Below are 14,479 nucleotides of genomic sequence, written 5' to 3'. Positions count from 1 at the left end.
CTACATGCGTATATACAATTTTTTTGAGATATTGGAAAGTTTGCAAGTTCCGAACAATGTTTGTCCGCCGGCATTCAAACTATTATTTCATTCAATAAGTGCAATATATATTTGTGCTTGTGGAAGGAAAATTAATTTAAAAAAGTCCGCTGGTGCTTAAGAAAATTCCAATTAATTAAAAAACACTCCATGAATATATGTCAGCTTGAACAAAGCAACATCATGATACGCCAAAATGTAGCAGCAATATTGGAATTGCGCCACTCGTAATCAATAATAAAAATAATCAGTTGATTTTCAACTTTCAACTTTCAACTTTCCAATCAACGTTTTTTTGCCCTTTCCAACACATCCAATATATTGAATCGCCTTGAGCAAGGCTGAAACCCAGGTTTGAGACTTTTCCAACTCGTCTTCGTATACTATTACTCTGAACGCGTTCTAAATTCTTGTTAAATCGATTTTTTTTTAAAAAAAAAGGATAAAGTAAAACAGCAATTTTATTTTAGCTACCAAGTTGAAGTAAACAAAATATGAATCCGGCGGGAATTACGATAACACTACAGATTGGTAAGTAGCATTTGCTTCGCTTTCAATCTCAAACCGAAAACTTCGAAAAGTTGAAATATGAATCTGCTGTTGAATTTTCGATGAATCTCAACTGATTGCTAAATTAAAACCCTTTTTGCACGTCCAAATTGCACTTTATTATTAACTAGGTGGAGCCAAGAGCAAGCGCAGGCACAGGCACAGGCGCAGCCGGCTGGAACTTCGACCGCTCAGGACTGGTCTCAATATTATCAAAATCTTGAAGCATTTCATAACCAAACAAACCCCCAGCAGCAGCAGCAGCAGCAGAACGTGCAGCCAGCCACGGCAACACTCAGACTTCTACAATTATCCTATGGGTCTGCTGAGTACTCGCAATGGTACCATGAAAATCATGCTCATCAACAATCTCAGCCTCAGCTTCAGCCTCAGAGCCACAACCAATTTATGCCATATGAACAGCAGCCATATATAGGAGATCGTGACTATGCAAGCAGACGCGTTGCCCCTCCACGTTTGCAGATTCTGCCGGGACTATCGGCCAAACCTGTCGATAATGTCTACGCCGCAAACAACTTAAGCCAACCGTCTCACGCCAGTATTACACCCATATCCTCATTAGTAAATGGCATTCCTGCTTATGCCGCGCAGGTAAATGGCACCAACGTGGCATTGCTCTCTGCACGCATATCTTCAGCCGACGATGGCGTGTTTATGGATGCCCAGAGACCGCTGTCTGGTGCGGGAACTGTCACGAGGGGAATTTCCGACATGAACCCATTTGGTAATACTAATGAGTATTATGCACCCCTCAGGCCGCTGTTCCTTGGAGGTCTGCGCGTGCAGACCAGGCTCCCTTGTATTCGGCTGTTCACCCTTATAAGAAGCCCAAAACTGCTGTCCCCGTTAAGGGCCCCGCACCGGCCGCTCTTAGCAAGCAGATCACGGCTGGACTCAATGAGGCGAAACTAAAGGCAAAGGCAAAATTGAAGGCACCAAGGCTCCTGAATGGCCCGTTTCTCTGCAGAATTTTGTTGAGCGATCGTTCGAGCATGCTCACTTGCCATGCGCAAACCACTCGAGAAGCAGCTCCAGCAGATCATTGCTTCGGCGACCAACAACAATAAGATGGACACCATTGACTGGGACACGCGGCCACTGCCCAAGGCCTGTGACAAGGTCAAAACCTCATCCACGGCTGCTGTTAAACGCCCAGTGAAGAATGCCGTGGCTTTTGTTGGTGCTAGCAACAACTTTGCCGACTTTGACTCTGCCGAGCGCAAGGAGCGCCGCTTGCTCCGCTTCCAGCAGGAGGCAGAAGCTGCAAAGAAGGCAGCAGACGAGAACACTGCCCTCTTGATCCCACCAACGCCCAATACCAACGACGTGCGCGAGTGGGATGTTGACACGATCGTGGGCACTTGCGCCAAGCTGGAGAAGAGCTATCTGCGGCTGACGTCGGCACCAGATCCCTCCCAGGTGCGCCCACTGTCCGTGCTGCACAAGACCCTCGATCTCATCAAGCGCAAGTGGCTTGAGGACAGCAATTACACTATATCTGCGACCAACTCAAATCTATGCGGCAGGATTTGACCGTGCAGCGCATCACGAACGAATTTACCGTCGAGGTGTACGAGCTACACGCGCGCATTGCGTTGGAGACCAATGACCTCGGTGAGTATAACCAGTGCCAGACCCAACTCAAGGGACTGTACGCGATGGGTCTGAAAGGCCATGCTATGGAGTTCCTTGCTTATAGAATACTGTATCTTTGTACACGCGCAACAAGGCCGACATCATTGCGGCCTTGAAGGCAATGGCGCCTGAGGAGAAGCGCGATCCGGCGGTGCGCCATGCACTCAATGTGCGCGCTGCCATGGCGACAGGAAACTACCACACGTATTTCCAGCTGTACCTCAGTGCGCCAAACATGGGCGGCTACTTGATGGACAACTTTGCTGACCGCGAGCGCTGCATTGCATTGCAAAAGATGTGCAAAGCATTCCGGTTTAAACTCAGCCTGTCTGCCATCACTAGCGAGTTTGCTTTTGATGATGAAGAGGCGTGCGTCAAGTTTTTGACGGGTTTGAACATCACAGCCACCCATGAGGGCGAGCACCTGGCGACGATAGACATGAAGGCGGCATACCCCTTTGCAATTGCGGCCATGCAAAAGTATAACAAGGTGGATATCAAGGGCCAGATATACTGACACGGGATCAAGAGCCAGGGCACTAGAATACTGTGGGGAGTGTACACATTGGCAATATTGATATTGGCAAACAGCACGGCATTGTTTACATATTGTTTACAATTGCATCCTCCCCATATCTACGGCCATGGCTCTGGTTGGTGATACATTGTGGGTACAAAAAAGCCATTTTTTGTGCCCTTATAATCGCAATTCCCAACCGTTCATTTTACATATCGGCTCTTTCAACGCATTTTCTCTATATTTTTATTTCATGTCAGTCCTTTCAAACTAATACTGGCGCGCACTTCCAATTCCTATTTGCTGGCTCGAATAAAAAAACCAATTTTAGACAATAATTACATACAGTACAAATCAACGTTTGATGGCCGAGGAAGCGGAGCTGCTGGTTAGTAAACTGACCGCCGCGCTGGACGACCCACGTGTGTATGTATCTTCAATTTTAAGTTGGAGACCATTTACAATTTTAATGTTGCTTTATGAAACCCCGCAGATAGTTAATTTTAAAGCCGCGGTGTATTTTCAACTACAAGTATTCTGTAGAACGCAAATCGAGTTTGTTCCGGAATTGCCGCCGTTGCCACCACAACAACCCAGCAATGATAACAGCAACGACAGCGTCAATTGTGATTATGATTCGGCTGGAATCATCACTGCCTACCATCCGTTTCTCATTGGCGATGGGTCCCTTGGCATCCCCTTCCAGGCTATGCCTGCTGCGCTGAAGTTTGCAACGAGGCGCCTGCAGAATCTCACTGCCGGAAAGAATAACTTTTACGGCGCAGCTATTTTACCCAGCGATGCGACGCAAGTGTGCGATCTGACGCTGTGCATATTGGTGTTCAATGCTGACCATCATTCGGCGTGGAACTGGAGGTAAATTATTTTATTTGATGCGCTTGCCTTGTGTTTTCTCGTTGGTGTTTATGTTAACCGCATGTGAAGATAACTAGTTCTAATGTATTTTCTTGGCTGCGAATAAAATATAGGAAGCGAATGATCGAAGACGGCTGTATTTCCCTTGACAGCGAGCTGCGTATACTCAGCGTGTTTTCGACGTACAAGCGCCATTGCCGAGCCAGCTTGCTTTGGCACCACAGGTAGGAGCGCATATTATTTGTATATGTTATCATATATATGGTAAAATAATATTTTATTCAACTCTGAAAATACCTGTGTCCAAACTGTTTGCATGTCACTTGATAGGTGCTGGATTGTCGAAAAAATAATATCAAATCTCTGCTGTGAGGTTGACAGCAAGCTACTGTTGGTGAACCATGAGCAACTCAGGAATTTGTGGGAGATGGAGTCGAAGAATTGTCGGCAGAGCTGTGAGAGATACCCACGCAATTACCATTGCTGGGTATATCGGTGGTGGTGCTTTAGCCGGTATTCCAGCAATTTAATGTAGAGAATCGCGCGTGCTGCCAAGGACAAGTACAGAGCGCACTTTTTAAGGCCGAACTCGCGCAAGTTGCGCAATGGATTGAGCATCATCCGGCAGATTATGCCGCGTGTCACTACTTCCACTTGCTGGCAGATACAGTTTTGAGAGGGCAAGCGGCACTGTGTCTGCCAACCAGTCCACGACGCAGGATATCAACCGTGCTGTCTTGAAACAGCTTAATCACACTGAATCGAGCATACGGTCTCTCTATGCTAGTTACGAGTCAGTATGGTATCACCGGCGCTGGTGCATAATAACGGTGGCAAATGACGACAGGGCAGCGATCGCAGCAACGGTTGATGAAGAGCTCGAGTTTGCTGAATCAGTGCTCAAGCGCCACGAGAACGATCAGACCATATCGACCTGGTGACAAAGCACAAGGCGTGGCTTGCGTCGAGCTCTGCTGAGAAAGTTGGCTGGCAACAAATATTTTTCTCAAAAAAAACTCAATGCTTAACTGCTGACTTTATATATTATGAAATACAGCTCTACGTCTAGACATTTTGCTCCAAGCGCTCGACGTCGGTAGCCAATTTATGTTGGTAATCGCTGAAATTGAGTCTCGCATGCTCGTAAGCCTCGCGATATCTGCGTAGCGCCTTTTTTCCATCGCCCTGAATCTCTGCAATTCGTCCCAGCTCGGACAAGATGCCCGCGATACAGTCGACGCACTTTGGAAGGTTGAATGTGCGCTTCTCTGTGGCGAGTGTGCGCGCCGACTCGATCCAAGGTATCGCCGCATCGATATTTCCAGCACTAGTCTGTATCTTGGCCAAATGAAGCATCGCATGTGCATCGAGGCATGCCCACTCGTCCTTGAACGTTCGGTAGTCTTGAACAATATGCGGGGCAATATCAAGGTGCGCCCTGTGTTGCTTGATCGATGCCAACACGCCCTGGAACAAAGTCTCTGACACTGCGTGGTCTCCTTTGGCAAAGAATGACTCGGCAAGTCGCGATGTCAACAGTGCTTCCTTGAGATTGAGGTTGTCGTATTCAGTGTATTCGGCCAAATTTTCGCCGTCAAATTTGGCCACCATGCCCTGCTTCATTCGCTTCACGGCCTGCAGCCCAATGCTATAAGCTGCTGCCGCGTCGTCTGAATGCCCGGCATTAGCGCATGCTTGTCCCAAGACCGTTGCCAGTCTGTACTTCAGGTTGTCGACCGCTGATTCGGACTTGCGGCTATCGCCCTTTCGGTCAAAGTCGGGCAATATTGCCTGGCAAGGGAAGCAGCGCTGGACTCGTCGCCCATGTTAACAGACACTCGGCTATCCTGACCCTAATTTCAAGCACAGCAAGCGAGTCTCGAGGCAACTTGGCATCTTTATCGATAAGCTCCAAAGCCTTCTCCAGAGCACCCAGTGCCCGCTTGTAGTTAGGTGACAACCGCTCGTAATATGTTGCCAGATAGAGCAAATTCCGTGTGTACTGCTGTCAATGTCTTCAGAAGCAGCCCAATTAGTCCTCAGATAAAAGTATGTGCCAGCATAGTAAGCAGCCACACCCATCAGACCCACTCCAGCCGCTGTAGCACCGCCAATAAATGCAAGTCGGCTTATGCTCTTTGAATTCAGCTCTGCCCTCCCGCTGCTGCCCCAGTCGGCTCGCCCGTACCGTCAGGTGTCGGCTGAGCCCTTCTTCGGCTGCAGACTTTGGCTGCATTCGGGTGAATTTGGGCGTTCCCTTCAACATGCTCTCCTCGCTGTACTGACGAGCACCTGCTGTGCCCTTTGCCGTGATATCAATCTGTAAATGCTGTGTGCGCCGCAGTGCTGACAAGAACCTCGTGTACATTGTCGATTTTTTCAACTTTTGAATGCGCAAGGCAAGATAAAGAGGCAAAAATAAAAATAATAAAAAATTGATATTTCCAACACAAAAAACGTGCAAGATCAAGGACGAAACTTCGAAATATTTAGATGGCGCTGTCACACACAACCAAGAAATTGCACACGGCACAGCCGATCAACAGGCGCTGGATCTGGTTGCGGCGCTGGAGTGCGGCGATTGTGGCAGTCGGCATCAACACCCCGCTGTCAATTAGCAGTGTTTCGGTGTCAAATCCCTGGCGCGGATCGTCTCGTGGCGTCAAACGCAGGATCTTGGTGCCTGCTGTCGCGGTAGTATTCAGCGAAGGGCTTTTAAAATACCTGTGTGTCTGCGACACTTTGAGAAAGCCTGTGCAGTACAGCTGGCCTGTCGAGTGGTCGACATGGATGTTGTCTGGGATGCTGTTCCAAAATAATGTGCGACCTTGGTACTCGAGATTGCCGTTGACATTGCTCCTGTAGATCTGGATGCCCGGATCGGTGCACGAGGCCACATAGATCAGGTTTTTGTCCTTGGCGATGCCATTTGGGTATTTAATACTGTCCGCCCAATGTTGAATTTTCCCGAATCGTTTCGGTACACCACATGGCCGTTGGCCAAGCGCAGGTTGTTTGAAACTGCTCGCAGAATTCCGCCCGTGTACTTCATGTCGTTGGTGGCATAAAACGCACGCTTGGACATTGCCACAATATTATTGGGCGACTTTAGCAAGCTTGAGCTGACGGTTTCAACGTGGACCATGTAATTGGAGCCACGCCTGTACGAAAATATCGAAACGGCTGCGTGGTCCAGCTGGTGGTTGACAAGCATGAATGTCATGTCATTTGAATCGGCCGGATCCCAGTATATGTCAAAACCATGTACACGCAGGTCTTGGCTAAATGGCTTCAGTGACCTGTTGACTGCTCTTTCATAGGTCTTGATCTCGGTGTAGTTATCGGCTTCGTCAATAACAAATATGCGATCTTTCTCAACTTCGTTTGCAAAGTCGTATTCGTCGCCCGGGTGCATCCAATGCTGGCGCGGCTTCAAACTGCCACAAGCGAGGTAGGCGAGCCCCGTCTCTGGATCGACAATAATATCCTCACAGCCATGCAACTTTCCTAACGAAAAGAAAAAAGAAACGGCGCTCCTGGCAAGAGACGGTGTGCCTTGACCAAGTTGTGTTTAGTTTGTTGTAATTAAGCACCCATACAAGCAAAGTAGGTGTGTAGTTTTGCTGATTGACTCACCGTGTCCTATCTGTTTGCAGGATGTCGTGTTGGCACTGGTATATGTCCTCCCAATGCCGTCATCCGCACTGATTGGGCGAGATAAGTGAGCACATAAGACCCAAGAATGGCAGAACATATGGTCAATACAAATACCACCAATCCATTGAGCCTCGCACTTGCATGTCTTGTGTGCTGAATAAAAATGAACAAACAGTCAGTTAAGATTTATAGTAAATTTATTGGCGATATTCAAATATTAATGGAAATAAAAAAGTGCCAGACAAGACGAACGTTTAGTCAGACATCTGGATACAGTAAAAGGTGGGGGAAACATTTAAATAGAATGATGCCCACAGCGCCATCACCCCAACGGCGTACTTCCATTATACACGCCCCGATATTAAACGGGCTGTGTGCACGGGAACATGGGTATCCTAGAAAATTGAAAATTGACAGTCATGCAAATACCATATTGATGGCACAAAATAGCGCCAGACGATGCGCCGCCAAGCAAGAGGGAGGGGACAGCAACAACACAATACATCCAAATTGCTACGAGGGCTACATTAGCTGTTTTGGTTTTGTAGCTCTTGCATGTGGTTGAAGTCACACTTGGGTGGGCTAAACTAGAGCTCAGGTGGCCTCTCAGAATTTTACCATATCTATGTTGTCCTCATAAGGGGGTTAATAATGCAACTTGAAAAAGGGAGGGGGAGCAGCAGCATTGCGGCTGTCAAAAAAATTGGTATTAAATCTGTATCATCTGCGTGTATTTCTATAAAAAATGGCCACCCTGAATATTCCGTTCTTTACAACTATATCCGACAGGTTCCGCGTCGTACTGGCATCTGGGTCTCCGCGCCGTAGGGAACTGCTCGACCGGCTGAACCTGCGCTACGAGGTCATTCCGTCCGACTTTGCCGAGGACCTTGACAAGGCTCAATTTGCTTCTGCTGGCGACTACGTGTTGGAGAATGCCATCACTAAGGCACAGGATGTGTACCAGCGGTTAAGGGCCAGTCGGACAAGCCCCTTCTGATCATTGGGGCGGACACTGTCGTAGTCAACTCTGCGGGCACAATTCTGGAGAAGCCCGCGTCTGAGCAGGATGCCATTTGCACGCTGAAGGGCCTGAGCGGGAAATCCAACACTGTCTTTACCGGCGTGTGCTTGATTGTTGGCTCATTGGATGGAACAAAGGACCCGGTTGTAGAACGGGCGGTCGAAGCTACCCAGGTAGTGTTTGGCGACCTGGATGACTCGATTATCGAGGCGTACGTAGCCACTGGAGAGCCTATGGACAAGGCCGGGTCGTATGCGTACCAGTCCCTTGCTTGCTTCTTCGTCAAGGAGATCAAGGGTGACTACTACAATGTCGTTGGCTTCCCGTGCGCGCGCTTTTACCAGATGCTGCTGGACCTGCACCATCAGGGTCACTTTTAGAGACCTTTTGTAATAGAAATTAAATCAAAAAATAATAATACGAAATACGAAATACGGAATTATTATTAGGGAGCTCTAGACTATTTTCTTGATTGTCATTTGCTGTTTAATTTGAGGATAAAAATGGCATTTTTGTGTGTATTTAACCAAGAACCTAGTTCCGTCTTTGTCTGGGGGCGCAGCGGATGATGTCGTCGACGCGGAGAATCATCTCGGCAGCCTCCGAGGCACTGAGGAGCACCTGGCGCTTCAGCTTGAAGCTCTCGGTGACCTTGCCAACCACATCGATGACGTCGCCGTTGAAGAGATCCAGACCGGTGGTGGACCTGCCCTCGTAGTGAGCTGCGCGCAGCTTAGCAACCAGATCGGCACTGTCAAGACCTGCGTTATCGGCCAGGATCGTGGGCATCTGGCGCAGGGCGCGCGCAAAGGCCTCCATTGCGATCGACTTTTTGCCAGGACCAGCTTTGCAGCCTCGTCTACAGCCTTGCTCATGAGCATCTCAGAGCATCCTCCACCGTACACGATGCGCGGCTCGGCAATAGTCTGGCTGAGGACGGCAATGGCGTCGTGGATGGACCGCTCAGCCTCGTCGAGCATCTGGTTGGTTCCGCCGCGCAGAACAACAGTGCAGGCCTTTCCGGCTGCGGTGCCGCCAAACTTGACCATGCGGTCCTCGCCGATGATGATCTCCTCGACGGTGTCGCAGCTTCCCAGGGCGATGAGCTCGGGATTATCAAAGGAAGAGGCAATCTCGCCGCCGGTAACCAGGCCAGTCGCTCAATGCCGTCAAAGTCGGCGTGCTCGATGGCCATGATACCGGCATCGGCGAACAGCTGCTCGGGCCAGTTGTAGATGAGCTGGCGGTTGACAAACACGTTGATGCCCAGGGCAGCGATCTTCTGCACCTTGGCGCGCATCTTCTCGCGCTCAGCGCGCTCCAGGTCGGCGAGCTGTGCGGTGTCGGACACCTTGATCTTGGCGCCGAACACCTTGACCTTGTCGGTATCCATGGGCGTATTGGCAACTAGGATCTTCGCGCCCTTGACCAACCGCGGCTGGTTGACACCGATCTTCTTGTTCAGGATAAAGCCATCAGACAGGTACGAGTCGGAGACCTTTCCACCGGCCTTCTTGATAATCTGAATGCGATCCAGATTGGTGCTTCCCTTGAGGCGCAGCACGGCATCGACACAGACCTCGGCGAACTTGTGCTTGTCGGCGGCAAGGACCTTGGAGCTCAGCGTCGTGCGCGCAATGCTCAGCAGATCCTCGCGCCACTGCGCCTCATCATCCTTGTGCGACACCGCGGCGTTCTCCAGCGCCTCGCGCGCTTTGGCAGTCGCCAGTCTGAATCCGTCAATAATGGTCTGCGGGTGGATGCGCTGGTCGAGCAGCTGCTCAGCCTGCCTCAGAATCTCAGCAGCCAGAACGCACACGGAGGTCGTGCCATCGCCGACCTCATCGTCCTGCACCTTTGAAATGTTCACCAGCACCTTGGCGGCCGCATTGTCCAGCGGGATGGATTTGAGAATGGTTGCGCCGTCGTTTGTGACCACCAGGCCGTCGTCACCACGCGACGAGGAGGACTGCAAAATCTTATCCATGCCCTTGGGACCCAGTGTGCTCTTTACCAGATCTCCGACGGCGATTGCGCCAATGATGTTGCTCAAACGGGCATTCTCGGCCCGCTCTTGCGTGGCATTCTCGTTGAAAAGCTGTGTGGACATTCTTGTTGTTTAGCCAGCAGCAGTTGTTCAATTGAAAATCTAACAGCAAATTGGCTTTTTTTATATAATTAAAATATATATATATGTGGGATGACACGAAAGAAAATAAAGCGCGCGTGAATTCAGCAAACACTGAGAAAACAAGCTGAAGACTCAGGACGCACATCCCCGCAAGGAGCGGGCCATCAAGTGCAAATGGGCGGCCTCGTTTGCTTTCAGGCTTGTTTGGTTCCCTGTCTTCTGAAGCGTTCCATTTGGTAAAAAAAAATGACCGAGCCAAATAATCACTGGTGATTTAATCAGGGAAAACGACAACAAACAAACATCACCCGCCACATGCATCGACATCGATGCAAATGTTATTTTTTGAGGGAATTTTTTTAAACAGATAAAACATGAAAAAGATGTGTACAAAAAAACAAAAGGGAAAGACATGAAAAGGCGGCTAAGGTCGATAAAAAGACATGTGTGTGCGTGTGCAGCATGCAAAAGAGAAAGGATAAAGAATAGAGACGTCGCATACCGCACTGCTCAGCCCAGCAACTAAAGAAACAGAGTGATACATAGCCGGGCGATAAATATGCGCAATGGCCTTTTTAGAAGGAAAAAAACGAGAGGCAACTTCGCTCTGGATTTGGAGCCGGCCAAGGGCTCACTGAACGATTGTCAAAATGGGCTTGTAGTTGGTGATCAGCAGCGCTGTGGCCCAGTCCTGGTCGTCGCTCAGTGGCTCCGACTCGCCGGTGGGGCCAAAGTAGGCAATCTGGGAAATGGTCGACGGCAAGCGCGATGGCTCCTCAGTGTTGAGCCTAAGCGCGATGCGGGTCTTTAACTCATTGAGCGTCAGCTCTGAAGGCAGGCGCAGTGCGACCATATCGTCACCCAGCCTGATCTTAACCTTGACCATGGAGCCTTTTCCCACGGCGCCAATGCTAGGCCGGTGCGACAGCCGTTGCATAGCGGTCTTTGAGTCGACGCTGGTGGAGAGGTGGTCTGAGGGCATCGGCGGCACTTCGGTCATCGTGCGGCGGCTGCCAATGCCAGGCTTGCCGATGCTCATGGCGCCAAACGCCCTGTAGTCCAGATCATGTCCGTCGACAGCAGTTTCTGTCGACGATGCCGATGCCGGGGTGAGCCCGGATTCCATGGAACTGTCGGTCGACAGGGAGGGCGTGTGCCGCGACGAGCGATACTCCGACTGCATTGTGCGATGCTTGGTGTTGTCTGGCGAGTGCTGGCGCTCGGGCACAGCGTCGACGCGCGACCCAAACAGACGCTGCACAGTGGGACCCTCAACGACAAACGCGGGTGTCGCCACCAGGCCCTGGACATATGTGTGCAGCTCATTGCGCCGACGCTCAATGATCGAGTCGTTGAGGTAGAGCATTGACGAGCTGTGAATCGATGAGCGCGCCAGCTTGAGCGAGGACGTCTCGGTAGGGAAATAATGTGCAGCTCGCTGCGGCAGGCGACAAAGTCCTCGTACGTGCGGTACAGGTTGCGCTCATCACCGGTGTAAAATGTCAGCGAGACCTGGAACAGGTACGCGCCGTCTTTGCAGATGAACGATGGCACGCCGACCTCGGCAATCTCGTCCTTGTGGAAGCGCGGGAAATTCTCGCTGGCGCTGTGTTGCTGCGAGTTGCCGGATGGCTGGCGCCCTGGTGCAGCTGCCGGAAGGAGCTGCGCTCGGCGATGGAGCTTGTCGTTGTCGACGACGACGACGTCAGCGCCCTGTTACGCGACATTTGAAGCGCATTCACGGCCGCCGGAGGAAGCTGCCGGCACTCGACCGCGGTGTTGGCGACTGGTCGTCGTAGCTGCTATTGGATCCAGAGCTCATGCGCGTGCGGCCGCCGGTGTTCTGGCCCAAGCTGTGGCCTGTGGCAGCTGCCAGCTCACTGCTCGCAGACACTGAGCTGTGGGCTGAGTTGGTCGTCCACGCCTCACGCTGTTGCTTCTCCCAGTCGACCGCGGAGCGCAGGCGCATGTTGTATCTGTTTAAGTATGCACGCAGATCGCTGACAACTGCACCTGTGACGTGATCGTGCAGCTGGATGTACGCCGAAGGCACTAATCCAGCGACATTGCCGCGCTGCACCGACCTTGCAATGAGCCAGTCGCCAGTGCTCTGTGCAACGATGGTCAGGTGCTCGCCCTCGCGGATGGTGAGCTCGTTGCCGTTGGCCGCCTCAAAATCGTACAGCACGGTAGCCTGCGGCTCAATCAGCGACGGCATCGGCGCCGAGCTGTAGCTACTGGAGGACTGGCTGTACTTGCGCTGCTGCTGCTGCTGCTGCTGCTGGTGATGATGAATGCTGGTGGTGCGCGTGCGCAGTGGCATCGCCGAGATGGGCTCCACCGATAGCGGCGAATTTGCGCCGCTGGGCCGGCGATACTGGCCCGAGTTGCTCCGGGATACCGACTGCTGATGTGTGCTGGAGAGCGTGTTGCTGACGGGCAGGCTGTGTGGGATGCCCAGCGATGAGCGCGCGCCGTCTGTCGAAGATGCGTTGGAGCCCGAGCGGTTGATCCGGTTAAGGCGGTCCTGGCGCGTCTCCATGACCTCGAAGCAGAAAGCCGGCACGAGGCCGCGTTCGCCGCTGAGCGGATTGGTCACTTCGTACCACCGGTCTTCCTCGTGTGGGGTGGACAGGACGTAGAAAAAGTCATCCTTTTTGAATGTGAGCTCGGCTGTTTCTCTGGCAATGTAGTCCTGGCGAGCCCGGATAACCCGCTTCGGGGTTTCTTGCTTGGACGATGTGGATGTGCGGCTGGAGAGTCCCAAGGAGAACATGGCTGTTGTAAAGAGCAGAGTGTGAATAATACTATCAGATAACGTGAGTGAAAGTGAGAGAGTGAGAGAGGTAGGATGTGGGATGTGCAGAGACGGTAGCGACGAAAGAAAGAGGAGCGCGTAAAAAGAAATGAAAGTTTAATATGGATGCAGCTGCAGAGAAGGCAGAAAAAGAGAGAAAAGTTGACTTGGTGAAGAGAAAGAGGAGTACCAATGCGGGTCTCCTTTTAACAATGTATGCGAAGTTAAACTTGCTACTCGCAGGCAAACTGAACAAGTGAACAAGTGGGCAAGTATCTGTGAATGTATGTCGCGGTTGCTTCCGACAATGGTTGGGATGTGCGGGAAAAGAAAGAATATAAAGAGAAAAGAAAGAGAAAAATTGGCTTGGCGGAGAAATATGCAAGCTGGGCGAGCGCTTTGTTGCAAAGAAAATGTGCAAAGAGGGCCTGTTCGTCTTTCAATCTGCCCCAATCGAATGATGCAGCCGGTATAATAGAAGCGATGCGTCTGTCACAGAAAGAAAGGACAATGATGTCTTTGTAAAGAAAAAACTATGCGGGGTGCGTATTTATGCAGCCGGCTTTTTTATTTTGCAGAGTTTTGCCAGCTGTTTATTTTATTTTTAAGGTGTGCTGCTGTGCAGTCTGCTGTGCGGTCAGCTGTGCGGTCTGCGTCAGTTTGTTTGCTGTGGTAATCTTCGTCGGTTGGTGGTGTGGCGTGCGTGGTCACGAATCCAAAAAATCTATCAATGGGCAATTGTATGGGGGAAATAAAGGAAAAGACAATGAGCTTAAAATGAATCAAGTAGTGTAATAAGCAATAGTTGCTGTTAAGAGTATTGAAAATAATATGATGGCAATATAAAGGAAAAGGGGAGAGGCGTGGGCTACAATACATTATGTAAAGTGAGTGTTGCTGTATATGCCAAGGCAAATTTCTAATTGGGCCACTGGCGCGCAGTTCACATTTTTTTTGCAAGGCATTGGCACGCCGTACAATCAAATTAAAAATTAACTATTGCACGATGTAGCACTAGAACCAGCACCGGCACTAGAACTAGCACCGGCACTAGAACCAGCACCGGCACCGCACCGGCACGCGCTCTGTCGCCAGTTCGGACATTCGGGCTTCGGACATAAGGCAACCTGCCTATGCGGATGAATTATGTCAGGTCGGCTGGTATAAAAGTATTGGTCGGCGAAGAGCCATATGCAACAAGCACATAATTGACGGACTTGCAAATAACATCAT

The 14,479-nt window shown here is 50.6% G+C and overlaps 6 protein-coding genes across 6 annotated transcripts; 3 read left to right on the top strand and 3 right to left on the bottom strand.

The window, feature by feature from the left end:
* Positions 1-533: 533 nt before the first annotated feature.
* BX661DRAFT_196097 (SAC3/GANP/Nin1/mts3/eIF-3 p25 family-domain-containing protein) lies at positions 534-2,761 on the top strand (the record flags this gene model as incomplete). The annotated part of the gene is made up of 8 exons (XM_051538016.1): positions 534-570; positions 754-788; positions 841-929; positions 984-1,389; positions 1,633-2,043; positions 2,094-2,223; positions 2,256-2,293; positions 2,339-2,761. The coding sequence occupies 8 exons, from the start codon at positions 534-536 to the stop codon at positions 2,759-2,761; spliced, it is 1,569 nt and encodes a 522-aa protein (XP_051394751.1).
* Positions 2,762-2,943: 182 nt separating this feature from the next.
* On the top strand, positions 2,944-4,641 carry BX661DRAFT_52127 (uncharacterized protein). The gene is made up of 4 exons (XM_051539218.1): positions 2,944-3,187; positions 3,305-3,637; positions 3,751-3,861; positions 3,968-4,641. Exons 1-4 carry the CDS (start codon positions 3,126-3,128, stop codon positions 4,170-4,172), a joined length of 711 nt encoding a protein of 236 aa, XP_051394750.1. The 5' UTR covers positions 2,944-3,125; the 3' UTR covers positions 4,173-4,641.
* A 1,454-nt stretch (positions 4,642-6,095) lies between these two features.
* On the bottom strand, positions 6,096-7,617 carry BX661DRAFT_177081 (uncharacterized protein; the record flags this gene model as incomplete). The annotated part of the gene is made up of 5 exons (XM_051534555.1): positions 6,096-6,552; positions 6,582-7,144; positions 7,274-7,341; positions 7,374-7,430; positions 7,610-7,617. 5 exons carry the CDS (start codon positions 7,615-7,617, stop codon positions 6,127-6,129), a joined length of 1,122 nt encoding a protein of 373 aa, XP_051394749.1. The 3' UTR covers positions 6,096-6,126.
* A 373-nt stretch (positions 7,618-7,990) lies between these two features.
* On the top strand, positions 7,991-8,798 carry BX661DRAFT_177079 (inosine triphosphate pyrophosphatase-like protein). The gene is given in 2 exon segments (XM_051534554.1): positions 7,991-8,252; positions 8,270-8,798. The coding sequence occupies 2 exon segments, from the start codon at positions 8,040-8,042 to the stop codon at positions 8,696-8,698; spliced, it is 642 nt and encodes a 213-aa protein (XP_051394748.1). The 5' UTR covers positions 7,991-8,039; the 3' UTR covers positions 8,699-8,798.
* BX661DRAFT_177078 (chaperonin Cpn60/TCP-1 family) lies at positions 8,758-10,527 on the bottom strand. The gene is given in 3 exon segments (XM_051534553.1): positions 8,758-9,146; positions 9,161-9,477; positions 9,519-10,527. The coding sequence occupies 3 exon segments, from the start codon at positions 10,426-10,428 to the stop codon at positions 8,853-8,855; spliced, it is 1,521 nt and encodes a 506-aa protein (XP_051394747.1). The 5' UTR covers positions 10,429-10,527; the 3' UTR covers positions 8,758-8,852.
* Positions 10,528-10,788: 261 nt separating this feature from the next.
* BX661DRAFT_177077 (uncharacterized protein) lies at positions 10,789-12,701 on the bottom strand. The gene is given in 3 exon segments (XM_051534552.1): positions 10,789-11,887; positions 11,902-12,089; positions 12,217-12,701. 3 exon segments carry the CDS (start codon positions 12,665-12,667, stop codon positions 11,081-11,083), a joined length of 1,446 nt encoding a protein of 481 aa, XP_051394746.1. The 5' UTR covers positions 12,668-12,701; the 3' UTR covers positions 10,789-11,080.
* Positions 12,702-14,479: the final 1,778 nt, after the last annotated feature.

Source organism: Kickxella alabastrina (genome assembly GCF_025024165.1).
Source record: "Kickxella alabastrina strain RSA 675 chromosome Unknown BX661scaffold_2, whole genome shotgun sequence".
Classification (NCBI taxonomy): Eukaryota; Fungi; Kickxellomycota; class Kickxellomycetes; order Kickxellales; family Kickxellaceae; genus Kickxella; species Kickxella alabastrina.
This window is presented reverse-complemented; position numbering and strand designations above follow the sequence as displayed.